This window comes from Eutrema salsugineum, unplaced genomic scaffold, assembly GCF_000478725.1.
Source record: "Eutrema salsugineum unplaced genomic scaffold, Eutsalg1_0 scaffold_1, whole genome shotgun sequence".
Lineage (NCBI taxonomy): Eukaryota > Viridiplantae > Streptophyta > Magnoliopsida > Brassicales > Brassicaceae > Eutrema > Eutrema salsugineum.
In genome coordinates this window covers 390,125-413,418 of record NW_006256909.1, presented here as the reverse complement: position 1 = coordinate 413,418, position 23,294 = coordinate 390,125, and the positions used below count along the sequence as shown (strand labels likewise).

Sequence of the window (23,294 nt, the reverse complement as noted above, 5' to 3'; positions counted from 1 at the left end):
CACCAAGAGGAAGAAGAAGAAGACCAGCAAGATTGTCTTCTTTCTGATCCACCATGATTTCTATGAACTCTGATGATAAAATCTAAAAACCCTTAAAACCCTTGATTTCCCAGATTAAATTGGAAAGAATCTTTGTAATTTATGGAAAACCCCATCACTCAAAATCAAATCTTGTTTTTTGTTTGTTTACCTTCAATACGATCAAAAAGGGAAACTTTCTTTTTGTGGTTTTATATGATTCCTTACAAGATAAAAAGGTTCTCTCTCCCTCTACGACTTTCTGTCAATTAGTTTTCCTGTGCACTTGCAGAATCAAAACCATTGTTGGTCACCAATCATTTTCTTATCTCTCTCTAACTCTTCCATTTTTTGTTGTTGTTCTTTCCTAGATTTAGAGAGAGAAAGGTGGGAAAGTCTAAAATAATACGAAGCCAACTGGATTAATATAATATTTGATGTTGTAATTTCTTACAGAACTGTTCTGGACAGAGAGAGCTTCATAGTGGTCAAGAACAGCGGCCGATTCAATCAAAAAGAGTGTAACAAGTAAAAAAGCGAGAGATGGGATCTTTCGTTATATACGCGCACGTTCCCTAAGATTTATGGTTCGATTTAGGAGAGAGTCCCACTAAATTGAAAGAGAAGCTTTGATATGACACCGTTTTGAATAGTTTGACTCTTAACGATCCCGCCCAAGACAGCTTACCGAACTCTTAAATGTATTTTATTAAAACAGAAGCACATTTAATGCTTGCATCCAAACATTCCTAAAGTTTTTTGTTATAATATTTTATTTTATTTTTATATTTAATTTCCGAAAATTAGTTATTAATTTAGATATTTTTAGATTTCCTAAAATCTAGGTTATCTTTAATTTAAATTTCAAATTATTAGAAATTTAATTAAATTTAGTTACAAAAATTTGCATTCAATTTAATTTAAATTTAAAAAATTCAAAAAAATTATAATTAAATTATACTACGAAAATTTAGATAATAATTTTAATACTTTAAAATTTCTTAAATATAGGAGAGATTTAATTTAAAATTTAAAATTTAAATAATATTTTTATAAAAATATATAGTAAATAATTATTTTATCGTATTTTATCATAATCAATTGGTCTAAAATATCAAATATTTGAAATTAATAAATATTTATATTATACAATAATATGATCGAGCTGATTAGAGTTATATATATATATTTAAGGTCCATGAGTTAATTTATTAAAACATGTAAGATATTAAGATGATTTGAAATAATTAAACTAACAGGTTAGCCATTTATATATATATACATTTTTAATAGCACAAATAGTAAATAAATATCTTATTATATTTTTTCATAATCAATTGGTCCAGTAAATATTTATAGGGTTATACAATTATAATTATAGTCTTATACGGGTTAGTTTGTCAAAACATGTAAGATATTAAAAATGATTTAAGACAACTAAACGGATGGATTAGCAAATTCATACATATATAGATTTTTTATGTGTAAATCTAAATTCACATAATAACAAAGTTTATAATTAACATTAGATCAATGTATACTTAATTAACGCATACTCTTATTCTACTAATATACAAATTTTACTGTTTAAAATTAAAATATGATAACAATTTTTTGATTTAAAAAATAAATAACAAAAACAAATTATATCTAAACAAAAAAGATAAATGCAACTTATATTAGAAATAAAAAATAAAACATTCTCGTGCGGACACACGGGGTTAAAATCTAGTCAACATTTAAAATATATACTTCATTTTCTGCGGGTGTGTATATCCATTATTTTAGTAATGTTTAAATCAATGTTAGAATTAACATCATAATTGATTCAATTCTATATATTTAATTACACTTTTTGCTCGTAGATAAGTAACTGTGGCTCCAAATCAGGAAGAAGTCTACGATCAGTTTTCAAAATACGTGCATATATTGCCTTTTTGTTTGTTTGTTTTTTCTTCTTTCTCTTCTACACGCCTTTGATAACATTAGTCAGCTTTTTATCAAAAAAATAATCAAAATCAATATATTAAACCATTTGATTGACTTTGTATGGTTGTAATGTTGTATCTACATATATGATGACTAAAACGTTATGTCGGTTTTAAGAAACTGTTATTGTCTTATGACCATCTTATAGAGAATTAACTTCCAATTGTTCATCGCGAGTGAATGGACAATTTGATATGTTTACATAACTGCAAATCTAAATCTTAATTTGAATGTCACATAACGTAACTAATAGTATAATTTTTTAGCAACGCTAGCTTGCACTATGGTATGATAATATAACTGATAAGAAATCTACGCCAGCTAGATAAGCTTGACTTCACATAAAAATATATAAAAATAAATATTCTTTTGATGTAAGCTTTGTTTTGGGCTTTTGGCCAAACAAGAAAAAAGAAATCGTAGGTTCAAATTTGAGACAAAAAATGATTTTCAATGTTAACTACAGAAAAAGTGCAACATTACGAGGAGTTTGAAAATATTTAATTTATAATGGTTGTACTAAGTAATGGAATATATGTACGTAGTTTGTGACGTCGTGTATCGGACCAGAGTGGGTGAGTTATAAACATTGAATACTACTGTATAATCATATATTCATGTTAGGACCGCTATAAAAACATAAATTCAAATACTTTCAATATGTAAACTGGTTAATTAATCTAGTTATGTATGACCGCTAGCCAAAGATGCCTTGAGATTTATTCCTTATAGGTTCGCATAAAATATATATAGTATCACTAACATGCATGAAATCAACAACATTTCTGTCATCACTTGCACAGTTTGATGTAGAATAAAATACTGCAAAAACATTTACGCAATTTTTCCCAAATATAAAAGACCCCAAAGATATTCGACAATTATTATTCCGATTCCATAACTGTAAGTCTCTACAAACAAGAGGGTTAACTTTCAAGCTTGTGGCAGCATTGACAAGCCCCATTTGTCCCTACATCCATATTCAGGCTTGAAGCTGCAACATAAAATGATATATACATAGATATACCAAACAATTATAGAGTCAGGAAAAATACAAAAAATTATCATGAGAACTAAAATATAGCATGACCAAGATATTAGTTACACTATATGTTGGGTTTGGTTTAGCGAACAAAATCAGCAAATCCACATTTTGATTCATGTCATGAGATTCATATATAACCAAAAGGTAATTTGAACATCAAAAAGTTTAAATAAAGAAAGCATACCTTTTGCAATCCGTCTCTTGTCTCATCAGACCGTTACGGTTACACATTTTACAATCTTGGATGAAACGTCTATACTAAGCACACGATCAGACGACAAAATCTTCCCCCAAACCTCTCCTCCTTCGCGAGTTTCCAATTCAATCTCCGTACAACTTATCTCCGTCACCCCTTTGGTACCAACGTTAATCAACACCGCGAGTTTACCGCCATAAGTCGCCAGTCTAGACCAAGAACGAATCTCATGTAGATCTTCGACACCTTTCAAAACTCTCCAAACCTTTGTATTCGGATCGTACAGTTTTATCTGATTCTTGTCCCCAAAAGTGTACAAGATGTTGTCGAGTACGCAAGAACCAACCCTCCACCCTTCGTTCAACACCGTTTCAACCTCCCATTTATTTTCTTTAGGATCATAGACAAAGCTATTGCTATTATCCATAACGTAAATCTTCTCGTCCATCACAAAACTCTTGATCGTTTTCTCATTGACCTCCTCGTTACAAGGACCAGGAACACTCTCCCAAGTTTTCTTCTCGAGATCGAACATTTCGATCCAATCAACTGAACGCGCCTTGCACCCTCCGATCACATATACCTTCCCGTCTATAACACCCGTGGCTGCACAGCCACGTGCCACACGCATGCTTGGGAGTACATGACACGTGTGAAACCGACAATCCAGCACAGAGACATTAGAAGTAAGCTCTCCATCGATGCATCCACCGAAGACGTAAATTTCATAACCAATAGCGATCACGGAAGATCCCCAATATGGAAGAGAAGGGAAAGAAGGAATGGGAACCAGAAGAGATTGGTCTTTGAAAGGTTTGAGATTAAGGGAGTACCAACAAGGGTTTTGCTCAAGACGGAGTCTCAAGGCGACATAGATAACATTTTCAGAGGTGTGGAGAAGTGAGCGTGCGGCGTAAAGCTCAGGGGATGCGATCAAACGGCTGAAGGGTTTGGAGACAAGAGATATTACTGGATGGTAACGTCTTTGAAGCAAGGCAAAACAGGTCGTAGAGATTTCGTTTGGTAGCGGAAGATCCGAAGACAACGACGATGAACCATCGGAACTTTCCACGGGGAATGACATTGCCTTTTATGGATGAAGTTATCAACTCTTTACTCGAGTCGAGTTTATATACTACTTTCATGGAAGACGAAAAGTTGATCGTTCTTTTCACATTTAATTTGGCTGGTTTTAATGACTTAATAATGGTCGTTTTAGCAATTATGATGGATTTTTTTGTTTTAATCGGGTGGGATGGTCAATAACGTTTGGAGTGTATAATCATTAATCATATTCATTGTTAGGGTAGTGGTAGGGGTTATGAATTCGGGTAAACTGAAACCGTTTTTGCTCTAAACAAATTCTAAAGAAAAGTGATGTGAAGTCTAACTAAGGCTCTGTTTTACCTAAAGAATTCTCCTTTGTAATATCTGAATAATCGAAGAAACCAGACCTAAACATAACCTGTCTTCATTTTGAAAGAAAGAAAAGAACATTCTTCTAATATCCAAAAATATCCAAACCATATTCAAACCAAAATTTTAAATTCTCGACTTTAAACAAAACCTAAACTGAAAGTCTGAAACTATAATGTACCAGACTGAAGTCTATTCACTTTTATTTTGCTAACTTACGTTTAGGAAAACAGAAAACCAAAAAGTCCAAACCAATATCGAAAGAGGACCAAACAGCTAATTCCGGGAACGAATCTATATTTAACATCACTCCTAGTCCGCTAGTCCAAGATCCTGGTTAGTGGAGAACATAAATATAAAATATTTAACACTAGAAACGTATAAACGTCGATGACGAGAAAGAATCTATTGCACATTTATTGTCATAGTTAGCGATTTTAAACAGTAAATCATTCGTAGTGAGATTTTAGTTACGTCTACTTCTGAATTTCTATGAAGTTATACTACGTCGCCGTCGGATTCACTGGGCCAAAAGTCTAATCTTACAAATTAACTAGGCCCAAATGTCAGGTCCAATAATGATATCACATACAGACGAGACGAAGGATAAAAGTGTCTTTTCCGGAATAAAGATATTTTTACGCAGATATTTTTGCTTCGAAAGAGGGAAAAAAATCATTGTTTTCCAAAATGGTCACATGATGTGGGCCTATCCACTAACCAGTTAACCGCACATCTTAATCAGAGTTAAAATCCATTAAAGTTGAAAGACACCAATCTTTTAGCAAACCCTAGAGAAAATCTAACTCTAGTTATTACGTCAGCTCTTCTATAAATTAAGGCTCTGTCTTATCACCTCAAATCACAAGTCTCTCTCTCACACACACATCTTTGAAACCCTAATTTCTCCCCTTTAGTAAAGTAATGTCTACAGACGTTGAGTACCGGTGTTTCGTCGGCGGCCTTGCCTGGGCCACCGCAGATGCGGATCTAGAAAGGACCTTCTCACAGTTCGGCGAAGTTATCGATTCTAAGGTCCGTTTCACGAGAGATCGGACTCCCGGATCTTGGGTTCAGTCGAGCCGATTCCGATGATTCTGATCCTCGGCGGATCTGTTTCCGATCTGTGTTTCTCTGTTACTTGATTCGATTACTGTTACTATGTTCTCTCGTTCTTTGTTACTGTTACTTAATTTTTCCCATCGGTACGTTAATCTTCCTGCTTTTATGAGCCCGGAGAACGATCGATTTTTTTTTCTTTCTGTTTGTTATTTCTTCGCTTTTCGAATTACTTTCTACGATAGTTTTTGCTGATTTGTGTTTTGTTTGATTTTGTTTTGACAGATCATTAACGATCGCGAGACTGGAAGATCAAGGGGATTCGGATTCGTCACCTTCAAGGACGAGAAATCCATGAGGGATGCCATTGAAGAGATGAATGGCAAAGAGCTCGATGGCCGTAGCATCACCGTGAACGAGGCTCAGTCAAGAGGAAGCGGCGGTGGAGGAGGCCGTGGTGGTGGTGGTGGTTACCGTGGCGGCGGTGGAGGTGGATACGGAGGAGGCGGTGGTGGATACGGAGGTGGCGGTGGTGGTTACGAAAGACGTAGCGGAGGTTATGGATCTGGTGGAGGCGGCCGTGGTGGAGGCGGATACGGTGGAGGTGGCCGCCGGGAAGGTGGTTACGGAGGAGGTGATGGTGGTTACGGTGGAAGCGGTGGCGGTGGCTGGTAATCGAAGATGAATCGATTCTGTGCTGCTCTGTTTTCGGTTTAGATTTGGTTTCGCATCCTTTGTCCCTCCGGTTTGGTTCTGGTTCTGGTTATTGTGGTTTACTTTTTTGATGTAACAGATCGTTTAAAGTCTTCTTTGCCTAAAACGAAATGTTTATTCGCGTGTTCACTAAATTATAAGCTTTCCAAAAGCAGATTTGATATTCTCAAGTGAAGCCAAAAAAGTATTTACTCATTTACTTAAAACCGGTATTGGCACAACTATATATGACAGATTCAAGTGAATCCGGCTCGGTTATTGATAGAGTGAATAGATCCTGCTCATATTTCGAAAATTTTATAATATATGTTCACTGCACGATCTTTTTAAAAATAATTGCGCTCGTTCGGGTAATAAATATGATTCTTTTTAGATTTTTTCCTGATTTGGTCTGTTTTATTTTTCGATTGAGAAGAACTAAGAAGATAACATATACCTAGAATATTCTCTTTTCCACTTATACTTATCTGTTTGCCGGCATCTTTTTACCGTGTATGTTATTCAACATTTTCCCAACTTATACTTAACAGAACAGTTTATATGTTGTTTTCCTTTTTTCTCGTAAACAGCAAAGTCAAGACCCCATTGAGCTCAAGTCAAAACTTGAAGGAACGAGATTTTTCCAAATCCAAATTTTCTCCTTTAAATCCCATTCCATAAATTAATTGATCATATAACATTTAAATAAAAATCAACAATAATAGTACCGACAAATTAATCTGCTGTAGCTTGATATCCCTGAGGTCCAATCAACAATAAAGTTTACTCCGTAACTTTCCCAAAGAAATTTCAATTCAAAGAACCCATGGCTCAATATATTGATAAGAAATCTTGATAGTCAATGTGTTCCAATTTGTTCGCAAGTTTTTACTGTTCTAGCCAATGTATATACTAGATAACACGGAGAATTTCTCCCTAAAGTTAAGCCAGAGGCCAGAGTCCACAAAGTAAAGATGAAGAAGACTGAGGCAGATAATATACTAACTTCGTAAGCTTGATCTAGAATTGAATGTGAGTACCTGCTCTGACGCAACTCCTCTCTAAATCAATTAACATGATAAGAAAGTAACCACATCAGTTAAAAACACACAGAGCAAAATGTGGAAGGAGAAGAACTTAAAACCAAATATTAGTGATTAGTTTGAATCTTTAGATACTAATCTCCAAACTATTTTTTTTTTTTTTTCTGCTTTCCTATGGAGACAAGGACTTCAAATTCTCTTCATTTTTTTGCAAGATATTTTTTTTGCCAAAAGTAACTCACCTTATATCCCTCTATAAAGAGGTAGCCTTCTGCAACAACTATGAACATATCATTCTCTTGACTTGTAATCATCCCATTCTTAAAGAAAAAAGAAAGAAAAATCTCTTTGACAATGGCATCAAGCTCAATGTCTTCTCAAGGCTCTGGCTCGTGGACTGCTAAGCAGAACAAAGCCTTTGAGCAGGCTCTAGCAACCTATGACCAGGATACTCCTAACCGTTGGCAAAATGTTGCCAAAGTTGTGGGTGGAAAAACAACTGAAGAGGTAAAGAAACACTATGAGCTCCTTTTACAAGATATTAACAGCATAGAGAACGGTCATGTTCCATTCCAAAACTACAACACTGGTGGAGGCTGCACTAATGGCAGGCTGATTGAATCAATAGAGGAAAAGAGGTATCAAAGAAAGCTACCAAAGCTTGATAATCTACTATTTTCATAATATCAAAATCTTAGTTTAATTACATCTAAAGAGATTCTATGATCATCGTCTCTGTATGTTCCCATTTGTTTATGCAGGTTCAGAAATATGAGGCTGCAGTGAATTAAAAAGAAAAACAAGAGAGAACCTAATTACTAGGAGAATGAGCTTAATTACTAGGAGAATAAAAAGACGATACGCTGATCGATTCTTCTCTCAACCATGCCAATGAAGAATTGTTGTTTATTTTTCTATTTCCTATATAAATTTTCCCGAAAGCTTATACGCTACAATCGATGAATCCAAATCTCTCGAAATACCAATTTTAATCATTAAAGCTTGTGCTAATTAGTGTTTTTTATAATGAAATGTTCAGCGTCATAACTAATCATTGCTGTAGTATTAGTAACTATTGCGGGAAATATAATACTGGAGAGAAACTCGGTCACGACGAGGAAAAACATTGCTCTAAAATCTGTCATTCCTGATCACAAATTTATTTCAATAGAGACGCAGACATGGCGGGGAATTTGATGCTTGCAAAAATCGTATGGGCCTAAGCCCAATTTGACGCAGACACAGACAACGTCGTCACCTGGAATAAATTATCGTCACGTGCATATGCGGTTAACTAAAATCTTATGGGCCTAAGCCCATTTTTACGGTTAAATATAAATAAATATATTATGCCCCTTTCTTCTCCTGTCTTTGTTTGATTAGCGGTTGGACATTTCATAGCGCGGTTATGCTTCTTTCAGCCGCGAGTTCCAGTGGCTCGATCGCCGGGGAACCGCCGCAGAAGAAATTAAGTAATCCGGAGCCGTCGTCGCTGTCACTACTTCCAGATGAAATCGCTCTGAATTGCTTGGCGCGCGTGCCGAGATGTTACTACCCTGCGATTTCAATCGTCTCCAGGACCTTGAGGCGTCTCATCGCTTCGTCGGAGTTCTACGTCGAACGGTCAGTACTTAGCCGCACAGAACAGGTCCTTTATGTTTCACTTAGATCTCTCGCTACAGAACCCCTCGATGGTACACTTTCAATCAGAAACCTTTCGGAAATGAGTCTGAAGCGGCAGGAATTAGTCATAAACTGGTTCCGATTCCGTCATTTCCTTTGATTCCTTACTGGGGAATGTCGACCGTCGCTGTTGGTTCTGAAATCTACGTCCTTGGTGGATGCGTCAACAACAATTTGGTCTCCACTGTGTTTGTCGTCGAATGTCCATCTCACACGTGCCGCTTCCTCCCGAGCATGAGGCAGGCGCGTGGCTGCGCCGCCGCGGAATTCGTCGACGGGAAATTATATGTAATCGGAGGTTGTAATCCTCTGTCTTTGAATTGGGTGGAGGCCTTTGACCTCAAGACTCAAACTTGGGAGTCTGTTATGGGCCTGTATATTGTGGAGGTGCACGAGAAAACGATCAGAAGCTTTGTGATAGATGGTAAGATTTACATCATGGATCGGAAGAGTAGCTTTGTTTACGATCCTAAGCAAGGGAGATTGGAGAGTGACCTGTTGTTGGATACACAATGGAGTGTGGGCTCTTGCGTCATTGATAACAAGTTGTACACTTTCGGTAGGAAGAATTAAATATGGGTGTTTGATCCAATCGCCAGGGTTTGGGATCTCGTCAAGGGTCTCAATGATCTTCATGAGAAGCGCGATGGTTCTAGAATGGCGAACCGTGGTGGAAATCTTGCAATTTTGTTTAACCTTAAAAAGTGTTCTACAGAAATTTGGTGTACAGAGATTGGTTTGGAAAGGAGAGACGGAGGAGAGATTTGGGGGACGATCTTGTGGTCTAATCTTGTGCTTGCTTTGAAAGATCCCTCCACCATTGTACAATCTCTAGCTGTAACAGTTTGATGACCCATGAGATGGATTCTTGCGCTTGTTTATTTGTTGTACAACTCTATGTATGTGATTTTGTTGTTTAATGAATTCGGTATGTTACCAGGCGCTTAAACAGATTGTTTTAAGCGCTTTTGAAATGTTTGAATCTAACATGGTTACGTTCGGACCGCATAAGTCATCTACTTGTTGATGTGCAAGTTAAACCTTACGAGGATCTCCTCTAAGTTTGGTGATTTACTAGTTTTACCATTTTTTTCCCAAATATCAATCTATTGATAATTCTTATCGAGGGCATCATTGTTTTGCAGTCATGGTAATCGGATCAAAAATATAATATTCGTTCGAAAATGTTTCTATTTTGAAAAACAAGAGCAATCAAAACGCACTTCAGGGTTTATCACATATTTTGCTTGCCTCAAGAACTATATTGTAGATCGAGATTAGAAGGTCTCGAACCTTGATAAAGTTGATTTACAAGAAAAACCGTAGTATGATGTTAACAAAGAAAAAGCGACCTCGTATCTTCAAACCTCACAAATTGAGAAGGACCTAACTCTTTAATCCGACACTGTTGTTTGAAGAGGCAATTGACTCTCGACTCCCTTGGCTTCCTCGGCTTGCTTCTCTGCCACAGCCTTGGATAATCCAAACATCTGAAAGCAACCCACATATTGTTATTTGCGAAGATGGATGATCCCCAAATCAAAAGCGTATTGCTTGAAGCCCGAAATGACATCTCAATCAGGATAAAGACTTGTCACATAGATATCATGTGTTTTAATCGTGAATTGTGCAACGGGCTTGGACCAGAAACAACTGTAGCAAGTGCATTAAACAATCTCCTATGATTTTCATGTCTGAAACGCAACCATATGTGATACTGATTTCCAATTGTAACACACATCCAGATACGCCAAACTCATGCCCAATTATGCAGGCAGATTCAAAATCCACAATGATGCAACTTGCAAGACGCTTTTTTTCACATGGTTTTATATCTAGAGCAAGAGTCAAAGAACAACACCGAGAGACCAGAAATATAGCTAATAAGAGAGCTGAGAAAGAACCTTGTTGATGGTCTTCTGGAAGCAAGTCTTGTGTTCATCCATTGAGGCATGTATGAACTCATCGATGTGATCTTTCACGTCCTCAAAGAAAGTGGCATCATCCTTTACCTTCTTCCTACATGAAGTCATGGCCGGTTTCGGAGGGATTTCGGTTTGATTTTTTGGGGTTTCCATTTGTGCCTGCAAAGTAAGCAAAAACAAAAAATTTATGATTAAACAAAATCCAACCCAAGTGAGCACAGAGCAACCAGAGAAACAGTTGTGTACATTCTTTTTTTCTTTGCTCAAAGCACAAAAAGAGGGAATGAAGCATCCTCTCTCAACAGTTGTGTACATTCATTATTTTTATTACACAAAAGTTAGTTTATACACAAATTATAAATCCACAATAACCAAATCCACAACGATTACTACAATAAGCAGGATATCCACCAAGTATTCGACCGAATGCCAAAACGGAAACAACAATTCAAGCTGAAATTGGAAACTCATGGCGTCCGCTAAACAATTACTGAACATCAATTTCCTTTATACGCTCTTATTTTAGACGAAAAAAACGAACAGATATCGAAGAACATGAATAGCTTCGCGACAAAAAAATTGACCTCCAAGATGTTTTCCTTCTTCTTCGATAGTTCTTTTTTTTTTTTTCCTTTTCTGAAAGAGAAGAGTCGACGAAATTATTTAACCACACACAGGCGATTCTTGTTAATAATCAGGTGCAGCGAGATTCGAGAACACGGTAAACATTCTTGGAGAGCAAGTGGAAGAAAACGCTGCGTATTCCACAATGAAAGGCGGGATTAAAACTAAATGGGCCTTCACGAGGGCTCCATATAAAACGTGATTACAAAAATGAAGACCATTTACAAAGGCCCACGTGATCTGGGTCTTTTATATCATTCCAAGTTCCGATCGAATTTGGTCGTAAAATTTCCAAATTTCAATTTCTGGGTTTCGCTTTTCGCTCGATCTTCTACCCATTGCATTGGATCCTGATCAACTTTTTTTATTTGGTCGTCGACTCGTCGTAAAAAGCCGCCAATTTCTTTTCACCAACCAAACCGAACATTGGTACGCATATTTTGACTTAAAAAGTAGCTCAAGTGTTGACTCCGAAGAATGGGGTATTATTGTCATTTTATAGAAGCCTATTTTCTCTCTTTGTTAATGGTTCAAAGTTGAAGCAACGGGTAACAATTCCGCAAAATTGGGATCGATTTCCTCTGTATTATATCTGAATCATTCCGTTGTTACGCGCCACCGTGTTTTGTCTTTGTCTCTGTAGACTGTAGCTAACTCTCTCCAGCAAATAAAATGGCGAATAAGAGCAAAATCCTGTTCATCGGAGGAACGGGTTACATCGGGAAATATATAGTGGAAGCGAGCGCGAGATCTGGCCACCCAACCCTCGTTCTCGTTAGAAATTCGACGCTCACTAGCCCATCACGTTCCATCACCATCGAGAATTTCAAGAATCTCGGCGTTCAGTTTCTACTCGTTCGTATCTCTCAACGCCTCTTTCTTTTTTTTTTTTCGTTTGATCTCTTCAGTTTTCGGACATTTTGAAAATTTCATCTTGTTTCTGAGGGGCTTTTTTTATATATAGATGGTACTTTTAGAGTTTCATAGTGATACAAATGTGTAGAGTGTATTTTAACAGCTAGACGGAATGCTTAATTTTGTTTAATAATGGTTCGCTGATTCTGTTTTCTACGAAAATTGGATAGGGAGATCTTAACGATCATACGAGTCTCGTGAATTCGATAAAGCAAGCAGATGTCGTGATATCGACGGTTGGACACTCGCTCTTGGGCCACCAAGACAAGATCATATCTGCCATCAAAGAAGCTGGTAACGTTAAGGTAACAACAAAAAAAAAAAAAACAAAGAGAGGGTGTTGTGTTTGCCTTTGTTCAAGTGTCATGTCATGTGTATACCTTGTTCCTCAAGAAGAAGATTGAAATAGAATTAGACAACATTCATATTCATTTGAAAAAAAAAAACTGACAGTTGAATCCCGAATTGCATATGACTATTCCTTCATTTGGTCGGAGAATGGTTCAATTTCATTGCATATCGACTATGTCTTTGCTGAGTTTAGTTTAGAGACTAACTGTTTGTTTCCTCATTGACCCTACTGAGAACTCTGAATACTGTGCTACTAATTACAGAATATTATGTGGGTGTCATGTTGCTGATATATAGAATAGTGCACCACTATATATAGTGTGTGGGTTTCATGTTGCTCATATATAACATTTTCACATCTATCTCCACAGAGATTCTTTCCCTCGGAGTTTGGAAATGACGTAGACCGGGCTCACAGTGTTGAACCTGCCAAATCAGCCTATGCTACAAAGGCAAGAATCCGCCGAACAATTGAGGCACAAGGGATCCCATACACTTACGTCTCTTGCAACTTCTTTGCTGGCTACTTCCTCCCATCTCTAGCACAGCCTGGGGCTACTTCTGCTCCACGGGATAAAGTCATCATTTTGGGTGATGGAAACCCCAAAGGTAAGAGAAACCTTTGTTAAGTTAATGAATTTCGCGATCCCAATTCTCTAACAACTAGCAAAGTGATAGATTAACAAGTTATTTTTGGCCCTGAGCTAATCAACCTTAAGCTGAAAGGTCTTCCTGTGTTTTTGATTCTTGGTGATAATTTGCAGCTGTGTTCAATAAGGAAGAAGACATCGGGACGTACACAATCAACGCCGTAGATGATCCAAGAACCTTGAACAAGATCTTATACGTTAGGCCACCGTTGAACACTTACTCATTCAACGATCTTGTCTCGCTTTGGGAGAAAAAGATTGGAAAAACACTCGAAAAAATCTACGTTCCAGAAGAACAAATCCTCAACCAGATAATAGGTTTTGATCTGAAACCTCCATTCTTCTTCTTCTTCCTCCGATCTTTTATATCTTTGTCCATTAATGGGTTAAGTGTTTTTATTTTTTTATTGCAGAAGCTTCGCCTCCACTCAACGTGATGCTATCACTTTGTCATTGCGTTTTCGTGAAAGGAGGACAGACAAGCTTTGAAATCGAACCTTCCTTTGGAGTAGAAGCTTCTGAGCTTTACCCTGATGTCAAATACACTACTGTTGATGAAATCCTCAACAACTACGTCTAAACCTTAGTAGCTTAACCTAAGAAACCTCGTGATTCTTTCCTAAAATGTATCAAAATTGTTTTAGTTTTCTAAATAAGTTTTAGATTTTGGGTTTAGATTTGGCTGTTAACCTGTGACTTTTTCCGTTCCAATATAAATCAATCAAACCGCACCTCACTAGTGGGTTTCTGATGCACCAAATTTGAATGCACGGCATTGGAGCCGGTTTAAATAGCTGTTATAAATCTCTTTGTATATTTTGTGTGGCTAAAGGAGCGCCTCTTGAGTCTCACGTCCGTTTTGATCCGATAACTTTCTTCTTCCACCAGTTTTGTATATCTTTGTCCATTGATGGGTTAAGACTTAAGTGTTGCTATTTTTAGTGCCGCCAAATTCACATGGTTATGCGACTTTAGTACCAATGGAACTACACGGCGCAATTAGTAGAATTTGAAAGAGCACAGGCCACAAAAACGAATCATATTTACACAAGTGGTACGCTTGCAATTGATGAATAAACAAACACGAACAATTTAAATTCCTCTCAGCTAAAACAAATTTAATTTCCATTCTGTTTTTTCTTCTTTTTTTTTACTTCCTCTAATTCTTCACTAGTAGCTGCGTAGTTTTGTCAATGTAACAAATAGTCCAAAATGATTTTCTAAACAAATTTCTTTTCTTGTTTGCAAAGACAAAAGTGACCAACGGTTAGTGCATTAGTCAGATCAGTCCGCACGTGAGCCGCTGGTGCTCCGGCCGCCATATTTCTGCCACAAAAACCAACCAGAGTCGTCAAATAGACCTTATAATTTTGGATTTAGCCTAATTAATCTCAAATTATACAATATTTTAATGCAATATATTTGTACTGTATATGAATGTGGAAGAGAGCTAATAGAACTTACAGTTGCAAAATGTAACATGCTCAAGACTCAACAAGCATTAAAGTTTTTACCTGTTTGCCAAAGCTGAAAGGGATGTACTTGTACTTCATCATGTGGGAGATCTGGCGTCTCATGGTGAGAACAAAGAGAACGATCCAATAACAAAGCAGGATTGGCCAGAACACAGGAACGTCAAATACGGAGAAGAATGTCATGAGAAACGCAATGCAGAAAGCCTTCGTCATGGAGTACCTGAGATCACAAAGGTTTCCAGAATTTAATAGTCATTATCAATCATGACTCCATGTAAGGCAGCAATGTAGCGACAAAGAAGATGATACTCCACTGTGAAGGACTTTGACGTGGCAATTAGCAAGAACGAAAAATCAACAAGGCACACGAGACGTGCATGGGATTACCAGAATTTGAACTCAGGCAGCCGGCGAATAAAAGGCTTGAACTCATCAGAACCTCTAGTAGGAAGAGAAGGCCCATCAGAGACCCCAGCAGCCTCAGGATCAACAAGAGGGGACAGGAACCCGATTAGCAGGTTCAGAAGGTAGATTCCAAGCCCGTAGGCGATGATGTAGAATCCCTGAAGATAATAAACCCTCAAACAGTAGATAAGCGCGACGACAAGAGTTCCGATCCACCTGTAAGTTGCATGAGGCGTAGTCTTGTCTAGATAATGCTGGTAAATCCTCCATGCCTCATGTGCTCGCTGTTGAACAGGCGTGGCCACTGAACCACTATCACCCCCGTTTCCGTCCATCTAATGTGATTTTTTGAAACCCTAGAGGATGATAAACAAAACAGTTGAGAATAGTCAAATCCCCTCTTGGTATTACACAAATTCAGATCAACAAGTACGTGAATTGTTTCTCGCTTTATAGTAGAGCAAAGCATAATACAATGAACAAATTCTTTATGAAGCCTAGCTTTAATATATCTCTGCACCTTATCTACTTAACAAAAACAAATCACATCACAGGTTTCTTTTTCCCAAGTGAACATTAACAAGCTTTCAACTTCTACCGTCACGTATTGTGCAGCAAACCTACGTTAACCATACGACTCTCGAAGATGAACCCAGAAACATACTCGCAGAAACAAAGATTTGCTAGAAATCGTATGTCAGAGAGCGTAACCAGTAGCTGTTAAAGATATAAATCTAGAAAATGCCATTGATTCTCTCTTAACTAATCTATCTCAGGGAATCAGATTCCTAGTAAACAGCAACTCAGTCAAAATTTTCTCACCGAACAAAATGATTCCAATAAATCACAGAATAAACAAAGGAAAAAAGCCGCTCAAAATTCAGATCTGGAAACTCAATCGGTGAAATCTAAAACACGATTCCAACAAGTGACAAAAAATCACATGATAGGAATCGTTCGAAACAGGGAAGAACGAAAATTCTCAGATCACTGATTAGAAACTTCGGAGAGAACACACAAAATTGAAAGAAAGCACTTACGGGAGATTGAGTAAATGATATAGCTGCTTATCCAAGCAGATCTGACGAAAGACGCAAACAAGAAGAAATGAAGGAGAAGGATTTTTGATCTCGATAATATTCAGTATCAATCTATCTATCATACTTAATTGTCTAACTTAAACTTACATGGGCTTCACTTGAATTAATAATTAACCCAAAAAAACATTATATGGGCTTTTTGGTATAGCAGCCTCTTAAGCCTGCATACACTAATATGTCCGAAACCTAAAGATTAAAAGAGTAAACCTCATCGTTTCCCATAGCCTCCTCCTCCTCCTCCTCATCTTTCAGCAAAGCCGTTCGCTACTCCGTCTCCGTCCAAGTCAACATGGTATCCATCTCTATGTTTCGTTCGTGGCTATCTCTCTCTGTCTCTCTCCATGTTTACTGTTTCTCTCTCTCTCGTATGAATCGTTGTTTACGTTTTCTGGTTACAGGCGCCGAAGAAGGATAAGGTTCCGCCGCCGTCATCGAAGCCGGCGAAATCCGGAGGTGGAAAGCAGAAAAAGAAGGTTCGTCACGAGATCATTGATTACTTTACGAACAGAATTTTAGGTTTCATTTGAATGTGTAAAGATCTGATTCATATTTTCCGCTATTCCATATACACATATTCATGTTAGCTACATTTTGGGTTTCTGTGAGCTGTGATGTTTAACATTAAGCTTTAAAAACGATGAGGATTTGTTTTGCTATTGATGTTGTTGTTGCTGATGATTAGCATTGGAATTCGCGTTTTCGATCATTGTGCTTAATTGTTGTTGTTGATTTTTGAAAAAAAAAAAAAAAAAAACAGAAGTGGAGCAAGGGAAAGCAAAAGGAGAAGGTCAACAACATGGTGTTGTTTGATCAGGCTACTTATGACAAGCTTCTCACTGAAGCTCCCAAGTTCAAGCTCATCACTCCTTCCATTCTCTCTGACCGTATGAGGGTAAATGTCTCTTCAATTTTTCATACTTCTGTTCCCTGGCACTGATTTCATGTTAAGTACAAGTATCATGAATCTGTTGAGTTTCTACAGAATCAGCTAGTGAATACACTAGCTAGGATCATATTTTATTGCAAGCAATTTTACAACTCTTATGTATGAATGTTGCTTGAGTCCTTGTTCATGAGTTGGTTCTTTGCTTCCACATAGTTTCGAATGTTGTTTGTATGTAACAAGTTGTCAACCTCGAGCTTGTCTTATATCATCATGTTGTTTGTTTTTTTTTTCTCTCACGAAAACATGACATATTGTTACGTATTTTTTGATTTTGTTGAAAATACAGATAAGCGGGTCGCTAGCAAGGAGGGCGATTAGGGAGCTTATGGCGAAAGGTTTGATCAGGATGGTCGCTGCTCACTCGAGCCAGCAAATTTACACTCGTGCGACCAACACCTAAGATGTTTGTTCTTGATCCGACTTGTGCTTGATTTGTTTTTCATACCTCATGGTTTTGTTATGCGGGAACTCGTTAGAATCTTGTATTCATCTGCCTTTTTTGATCACTGTTTTCATCAGATTTTATGGTATTTCTTTTAACAGTTCCTCGTTGGTTTATTTATTTACGAAAGAATACTCCAAGATTTGACAATATCAACTTAACCCCCTTAAACATTTTTTTCAAAACAACCTAAAGAAATAAATTAACGTCGGTTTAACCCCAATGTTCGTCATAAGTCGATTAAACCTCTAGTATTAGTCGAGAACTTTTAAAAGGAGAATAAAAATAGTCGAAAATGATAGATAGCTTTATTTATTATTCATGAACCAGCCGATCACTCTTATTGTAAAGCTTAAATGTTCTTTTGGGTCTAAGGTCTATGATTCTATCTCTTGAAACTCTTTTAATCTACATAATAATTCTGTCGGAAGAAGATCACAGCTATCTATCTCTTTCCTTTTTAACTCGTGTCAGAACACCTCAAACTTCCCAGCTAGGTTGTTGATTTCAGACACGGTTGTCTTACGATCGTTCTGTTCATATGACAGTCCCGTCTTTAATGGTGGCCTTTTCGACAATCACAGTGATACCAGATCGAATGTAGAATCCTTCCTCTGGCCTATCAGCTTCTTGAACATCCTGAAAGCAAAACAAAAAAAAACCATTAACGTTAAGAATGTTGAATCTCTCAAAAGTATTGATCTTTCCTAAATCTTAAAGACAGAAAACGCAAAAAAAAAAAAACAAAATCAAGAATGGAGAAGAAGGCATACATCTTTGTTCAAGATCATCACGTTTTTCCCGATCTTTGCATTCTTGTCAATGATGCATTTCCTTCAATGTAATAAAAGATAACATTATAGTTTAAGAATCAATTCAGACAAAAACACCGAGATTAAGGTCTGTTACCTGATCTTTGTATCTCGGCCAATGCCAATTGGAACATTGCCTTCCGCGAGCAGAGACGCAATCTCAGATTCGGTTTGGTAACTATCCGCTCCCAACATTAAAGTATCCTGCATGAAAAACCAAAAACTAGACTCAGTCTTTGAACCCAACAATGTCCTTAAAGCTCGCTCCTTTTCGATCGAGGATTCACACCTGAAGCTCAACACCATAGTCAAGACGTGACCTTTCACCAATGATGGAACGTTGGATGCTGCATTCTCCCAAGAAACATCCATGTGAGATTATCGAATCTACGAACTGCATAATCATCAGAGGTAACATACCAATTAGTGAATCAAGACTCAAAGATCCATAGGCTAAAGAAAGGGAAAGAGAAATATGTTTACGCGGCATTTTTCGGTTTTGGTGGGTGGTAGAAACCGAGGAGAAGTGTAGAAAGGCGTATTCTGATCGTAAAACTCAAACTTGGGATGCTGCGTAAAACAAGAAAGAAAGAACAATAGCTGGGAGACTGGATCAAAGATAAAATCAAAAGGTTTGTAACATTTTTGAGTATTAATCAAAACTAACCTCCTCGACAAGTGCAAGATTAGCTTCATAGAAGCTCTTTATAGTTCCGATATCTTCCCAATAGTCTCTGTAGATGTATCCCTAAAGAAGACATTTTTTATTACATCGTTTGCAATAGATAGAACTCATTAAATTAGTTTAGAAGATAGAGCTTCTTTTCTTTTACTTGAACATTGTGATCTACTATAGCTGCAGGAATAATTTCAGATCCAAAGTCATTGGAAGTCGGATAATGCTTTGTCAGAAGTTTCAGCAAAGCTTCGGTTTTGAAACAATAAACTCCCATTGATGCAATGTATGGAGATTCCGCTGCCTCTTGATGTGACAGTCCAAGCATAGCTGTATCGGTTTGCTGCATTAACATTATACAATCGTCAAAAAAAAAAACAGAACCAAATATTCGTTTTATGGATGTTTTGTAACTTGCAGGATTCGAAGATAAAACTGTACCATTGATTTCAGATCGATGCCAGTTGGTTTCTCAGAGAAATGGACTACACGTCCGCTTCGATCGATATTCACTAGCCCATAATCCGATGCACGGCTGAAAAAAAAAGGTTTTAAGAATCAAGTAAAAATAGGTTAGAAATGTAAAACCAAAATCATAACAAACGCATATCATAGTGCTAAAGAAACTAACCTCTCACCTACTGGTGCGCACGAAAGAGTGATATCCGCGTTTCTATCAACATGGTACTGTCATAGTGTTTTAGAGTTAGTTAGCAAAAATAGTTAAAAGACTATCTATCAAGAGGAATTTGTTTTATGCTTATATTACCTGAACAAAGTCCATATAATTCATTCTATAGAGATGATCTCCAGACAAGATAATAATATTCTCAATGTTCCTGTTCTTAGCATCCTAATAATATCAGAGATCAACAGATTCAGACCATTTTCAAAGAATCACAAAGGAGCAAGACTTTAAATGATCATAAGTTTTTCATACCTCAAAAACCCACAGAAACTTTCTCACAGCATCTGCTGTTCCTTGAAACCACTTTTTCCCGGCTTCACCAGGAGTTTGTGTAGCAGCTAGAACCTGTGTCAAGTAAATTACCGTTGCTTAATTCATCGAGTCCAGAAGAAAAAAGAAAAACGAGAAGGCATTCGCTGAAGCCATATTGTTAAAATTTACCTCAACGAAACCATCTCCAAAGTTAATGCCATTCCCGAAATAAGTACGAGCCAAATGACGATTGAGGGAAGCCGAGTTAAACTGAGTCAGCACGAAAATCTTGTTTATGCAACTGTTAATGCAATTACTCATCGGGATATCGATCATCCTATAGCATCCACCAACAGGAACCTGCAAATATTGTTTGAAAAGAATAAGAAAACCAAAGACTTGTCGTTTGGACAAAATTATCTTTCGAGAACCCGTTTTGATCAGTAAATGATAGTTACTCACAGCTGGTGTTGCTGCTCGCTTTGTAAGAGGAAAGAGTTTAGCTCCGTTTCCTCCTCCCAGAATGATTGCAGCCACATTTTTTGGATCTGCTTTTCTTCTCTCGAACATCGAACGCTGTATTGTCTGAAAACAAAAACCATCCCAAACCAATCAACTAAAGGGAATCTTTAAGACAAGTACCTCAGACAAGTTATCAAGTGTTTTGATGAATCTGGTCATTGACTTACCAAAGCCTCTTTAGCATTCTTTGAAGTAGCAATCGCGTAAGCAACACCGGGCTTCCGCTGACGATTTCTGGACTTCTTGGAACTTGAATCCGAAGCAAAAGGTTTTAAGAAGCTTCCTTTGATCTTCTCACCCCAAAATTTGTTCTCCACATTCGTCAAACTGTCTTTGGGCAAGAAGGTGTTTGTCCCCAAGCTGAAGTAGCAACAGGAATCCATCTTTTTTTAACCTGGAATGAAACGGAACAGAATTGTATAGCAGAGTAAATTTAGATAAAACAGAGTAACATTAATACTAATGGAATAAATTAATTCCCGGAAAGCAGGAAACTTTTGGCGATTCCAGATGATAAAATGTTCGATTCGAACAAAAACTATGACTACATAGGTGACTTCAATACACAGTGTCTCTCAGAAATTCATTGTATCAAGACAAAAAAAAACTAACTCTTGTAAATACCAAGAGAGACTGTATCTTCAGAGATCAATGGAATTATCTTCTGCAGGTAACAAATCTTTTAAAACATAGAAACGAGGAAGAGAGTTGCCAAAAAAACAAAAGAGAGAGTATACTTTCTATATATGAACCGAACAAGGTTTGGATCAGAATGAGTTTGAACCAGAGAAATAGTAAAATCCGGGTAGGTTTTCTGATCACTGTAAGACAACTAGAAGATTCAGAACACTAAAGGGAACTGAGAAGTTCATGACTAAAATAATCCCAAAAAGGAAAAAAAAAAAAGACTTTTGATCCAATTCTGGAGAAGAAACCCGATGCAGCATTGCTTAGAGCTAAACAGAATAAAGCAAAATCGTTTTGTGAGAGAATGTGAAACCTCCAAAAGTGAAAACTTTATACATGTTCAGGACCTAAAACACTCAGATAGTTAAAATGAACAAATCATGAACACAAAGATATATATATAGAAGAAGATCGGACATGACCAGAAAATAGAGTCCTTATTCGTACTCTGGTTTTGATTTATGTGATCTCTCGTTTGAAATCGAAGGAAGAAACGAGGACTGCTGATCAGTGAGGAGCTAAATTGCTCTTCTATCTTTGAAAATCTGCTCTATATTTATTCTATAACTTTTTTATCTTCTCTTGACTGTTTAAACTAGGAAATTACAGTTTCAATAATATACGGAATTATTAATTTATGTTTTAAATTGTAAGAAAAGATATTCATTTTCGTAAGGAAAAAAATCTAAAATATCTACTCTTTTCGACAAACTCTAAAAAACGAATAACTAATACACGTAATCAAAATGCCAGATTATAAAATATTATAAAAAATTATGTTATACAAGCAAAATGATTATTATCAAAAAAATATGTTATACAAGCAAAAATCAAAATGTTAAACCTTGAAAATTGCACATTAAAATAATAGTATCTTTCAACAGATCATGTGAAAATTTTACCAACCAAGGCATAGGTGTCTCTGTCTGACAATGAGCGTCACTGAACCAAAATGGACGACTCTGGTTTCTCCCATTCTCTTGCTACGGGGAAACATATGGGACACGTGGCGCTCAACGATATATCTGTCTGCTTGTATGTGGACCCAGGCCCATTTTCATCTAATTGGCCCAGCCTAGAGGTGCGCTATATAGTCCGTACACGTCATAACACAAAAACACAGAATTGCCTTGAAGGCAGAGAGATTAAACAATCTACTACTAGTCTACTATTAACTAAAAAGTAGAGTTTAGTTCTAATCAAACGCCAAAAAATCATAACCGAATAGTTTGATTATACTTATATAACACACCAAAGCATAATATTTTGAACATGGCTTGACAAACCCAATTAGATTGCTTAAAAAAAACAAATCTAACAGCTAAGTTTAAGAGATGGTGCAGTAAATCTCTCTTAGGGGAAAGAAGTTTCATGTGATAGACGGGGGAGAAGATGAGATATAAGGACCCATCACGCATAAATCAATGCTATATGTCGGACAATTATTTGAATAAATCTACGCTAAGTGCAAGTCCAATTAGCAAAATAATAAATACTAAAATTCTTTGGTGTGAAGACAAAAATATCAAAAGTAGAAGTATTATTTTAACCAAACACCAAGGGACAGTGAAACTTGTCACGTGGCCTGCAGGCGTTTCCTATTTATGATATTATTATTACCTATCAATCACAATCATATTTATCTGTTCAAACGATTGCTCTCATTGAGATAATAGTAGATG

The 23,294-nt window shown here is 36.9% G+C and overlaps 10 protein-coding genes across 10 annotated transcripts in view; 5 read left to right on the top strand and 5 right to left on the bottom strand.

Moving 5' to 3' along the window:
- LOC18029076 (probable LRR receptor-like serine/threonine-protein kinase At2g16250) overlaps positions 1-2,971 on the bottom strand; it is a 5,921-nt gene extending 2,950 nt beyond the window's left edge. The window contains exon 1 of the mRNA XM_006411668.2: positions 2,910-2,971. Coding sequence (XP_006411731.2) covers positions 2,910-2,971 — 62 coding nt within the window. The remainder of the gene's footprint in view (positions 1-2,909) is intronic.
- A 290-nt stretch (positions 2,972-3,261) lies between these two features.
- Positions 3,262-4,332, bottom strand: LOC18029074 (F-box/kelch-repeat protein At4g39240). Its single transcript, XM_006411666.1, has one exon. It carries the CDS (start codon positions 4,330-4,332, stop codon positions 3,262-3,264), a length of 1,071 nt encoding a protein of 356 aa, XP_006411729.1.
- Positions 4,333-5,506: 1,174 nt separating this feature from the next.
- On the top strand, positions 5,507-6,605 carry LOC112082233 (glycine-rich RNA-binding protein 8). The gene is made up of 2 exons (XM_024149751.1): positions 5,507-5,699; positions 6,009-6,605. The coding sequence occupies exons 1-2, from the start codon at positions 5,589-5,591 to the stop codon at positions 6,396-6,398; spliced, it is 501 nt and encodes a 166-aa protein (XP_024005519.1). The 5' UTR covers positions 5,507-5,588; the 3' UTR covers positions 6,399-6,605.
- A 1,208-nt stretch (positions 6,606-7,813) lies between these two features.
- Positions 7,814-8,245, top strand: LOC18029073 (protein RADIALIS-like 1). The gene is made up of 2 exons (XM_006411665.1): positions 7,814-8,097; positions 8,221-8,245. Exons 1-2 carry the CDS (start codon positions 7,814-7,816, stop codon positions 8,243-8,245), a joined length of 309 nt encoding a protein of 102 aa, XP_006411728.1.
- Positions 8,246-8,850: 605 nt separating this feature from the next.
- LOC18029072 (F-box/kelch-repeat protein At4g39240) lies at positions 8,851-10,073 on the top strand. Its single transcript, XM_024149750.1, is given in 2 exon segments — positions 8,851-9,138; positions 9,141-10,073. Coding segments are annotated over 2 exon segments (1,122 nt in total). The 5' UTR covers positions 8,851-8,867; the 3' UTR covers positions 9,992-10,073.
- Positions 10,074-10,340: 267 nt separating this feature from the next.
- LOC18029071 lies at positions 10,341-11,806 on the bottom strand. Its single transcript, XM_024149752.1, has 3 exons — positions 11,652-11,806; positions 11,047-11,226; positions 10,341-10,632 (listed from the first exon to the last, which is right to left on the bottom strand). Exons 2-3 carry the CDS (start codon positions 11,218-11,220, stop codon positions 10,537-10,539), a joined length of 270 nt encoding a protein of 89 aa, XP_024005520.1. The 5' UTR covers positions 11,221-11,226; positions 11,652-11,806; the 3' UTR covers positions 10,341-10,536.
- A 409-nt stretch (positions 11,807-12,215) lies between these two features.
- Positions 12,216-14,360, top strand: LOC18029070 (isoflavone reductase homolog PCBER1). Its single transcript, XM_006411662.2, has 5 exons — positions 12,216-12,546; positions 12,777-12,911; positions 13,329-13,566; positions 13,722-13,925; positions 14,021-14,360. Exons 1-5 carry the CDS (start codon positions 12,364-12,366, stop codon positions 14,185-14,187), a joined length of 927 nt encoding a protein of 308 aa, XP_006411725.1. The 5' UTR covers positions 12,216-12,363; the 3' UTR covers positions 14,188-14,360.
- Positions 14,361-14,693: 333 nt separating this feature from the next.
- LOC18029069 (protein RER1A) lies at positions 14,694-16,666 on the bottom strand. The gene is made up of 4 exons (XM_006411661.2): positions 16,528-16,666; positions 15,470-15,843; positions 15,122-15,302; positions 14,694-14,933 (listed from the first exon to the last, which is right to left on the bottom strand). The coding sequence occupies exons 2-4, from the start codon at positions 15,820-15,822 to the stop codon at positions 14,892-14,894; spliced, it is 576 nt and encodes a 191-aa protein (XP_006411724.1). The 5' UTR covers positions 15,823-15,843; positions 16,528-16,666; the 3' UTR covers positions 14,694-14,891.
- Positions 16,667-16,757: 91 nt separating this feature from the next.
- LOC18029068 (40S ribosomal protein S25-4) lies at positions 16,758-18,115 on the top strand. The gene is made up of 4 exons (XM_006411660.2): positions 16,758-16,879; positions 16,986-17,060; positions 17,345-17,479; positions 17,820-18,115. Exons 1-4 carry the CDS (start codon positions 16,877-16,879, stop codon positions 17,931-17,933), a joined length of 327 nt encoding a protein of 108 aa, XP_006411723.1. The 5' UTR covers positions 16,758-16,876; the 3' UTR covers positions 17,934-18,115.
- A 146-nt stretch (positions 18,116-18,261) lies between these two features.
- Positions 18,262-21,308, bottom strand: LOC18029067 (glucose-1-phosphate adenylyltransferase large subunit 3, chloroplastic). Its single transcript, XM_024149525.1, has 14 exons — positions 21,093-21,308; positions 20,866-20,988; positions 20,593-20,763; positions 20,404-20,496; positions 20,233-20,316; positions 20,095-20,150; positions 19,905-19,998; positions 19,621-19,806; positions 19,455-19,535; positions 19,271-19,357; positions 19,077-19,181; positions 18,885-18,991; positions 18,749-18,809; positions 18,262-18,614 (listed from the first exon to the last, which is right to left on the bottom strand). The coding sequence occupies exons 1-14, from the start codon at positions 21,306-21,308 to the stop codon at positions 18,513-18,515; spliced, it is 1,566 nt and encodes a 521-aa protein (XP_024005293.1). The 3' UTR covers positions 18,262-18,512.
- Positions 21,309-23,294: the final 1,986 nt, after the last annotated feature.

Bases quoted from the DNA above. Each gene is read 5' to 3' on its own strand.
- LOC18029074 (XM_006411666.1), bottom strand. From the start codon at position 4,332: ATGTCATTCCCCGTGGAAAGTTCCGATGGTTCATCGTCGTTGTCTTCG.
- LOC112082233 (XM_024149751.1), top strand. From the start codon at position 5,589: ATGTCTACAGACGTTGAGTACCGGTGTTTCGTCGGCGGCCTTGCCTGG. The intron at 5,700-6,008 runs GTCCGTTTCACG...TTGTTTTGACAG, and splicing joins GCGAAGTTATCGATTCTAAG to ATCATTAACGATCGCGAGAC.
- LOC18029073 (XM_006411665.1), top strand. From the start codon at position 7,814: ATGGCATCAAGCTCAATGTCTTCTCAAGGCTCTGGCTCGTGGACTGCT. The intron at 8,098-8,220 runs GTATCAAAGAAA...TTGTTTATGCAG, and splicing joins GAATCAATAGAGGAAAAGAG to GTTCAGAAATATGAGGCTGC.
- LOC18029071 (XM_024149752.1), bottom strand. From the start codon at position 11,220: ATGGAAACCCCAAAAAATCAAACCGAAATCCCTCCGAAACCGGCCATG. The intron at 10,633-11,046 runs GTTCTTTCTCAG...GGTTGCTTTCAG, and splicing joins TCCAGAAGACCATCAACAAG to ATGTTTGGATTATCCAAGGC.
- LOC18029070 (XM_006411662.2), top strand. From the start codon at position 12,364: ATGGCGAATAAGAGCAAAATCCTGTTCATCGGAGGAACGGGTTACATC. The intron at 13,567-13,721 runs GTAAGAGAAACC...GATAATTTGCAG, and splicing joins GGGTGATGGAAACCCCAAAG to CTGTGTTCAATAAGGAAGAA. The intron at 13,926-14,020 runs GTTTTGATCTGA...TTTTTATTGCAG, and splicing joins AATCCTCAACCAGATAATAG to AAGCTTCGCCTCCACTCAAC.
- LOC18029069 (XM_006411661.2), bottom strand. From the start codon at position 15,822: ATGGACGGAAACGGGGGTGATAGTGGTTCAGTGGCCACGCCTGTTCAA. The intron at 15,303-15,469 runs GTAATCCCATGC...TTGTGATCTCAG, and splicing joins CTGCCTGAGTTCAAATTCTG to GTACTCCATGACGAAGGCTT. The intron at 14,934-15,121 runs GTAAAAACTTTA...TTTTTGTGGCAG, and splicing joins CTTTCAGCTTTGGCAAACAG to AAATATGGCGGCCGGAGCAC.
- LOC18029068 (XM_006411660.2), top strand. The intron at 17,061-17,344 runs GTTCGTCACGAG...AAAAAAAAACAG, and splicing joins GTGGAAAGCAGAAAAAGAAG to AAGTGGAGCAAGGGAAAGCA. The intron at 17,480-17,819 runs GTAAATGTCTCT...TTGAAAATACAG, and splicing joins TTCTCTCTGACCGTATGAGG to ATAAGCGGGTCGCTAGCAAG.
- LOC18029067 (XM_024149525.1), bottom strand. From the start codon at position 21,308: ATGGATTCCTGTTGCTACTTCAGCTTGGGGACAAACACCTTCTTGCCC. The intron at 20,989-21,092 runs GTAAGTCAATGA...TTTTGTTTTCAG, and splicing joins AGAATGCTAAAGAGGCTTTG to ACAATACAGCGTTCGATGTT. The intron at 18,992-19,076 runs GTGTGAATCCTC...TTTTTCATGCAG, and splicing joins ACTATGGTGTTGAGCTTCAG to GATACTTTAATGTTGGGAGC.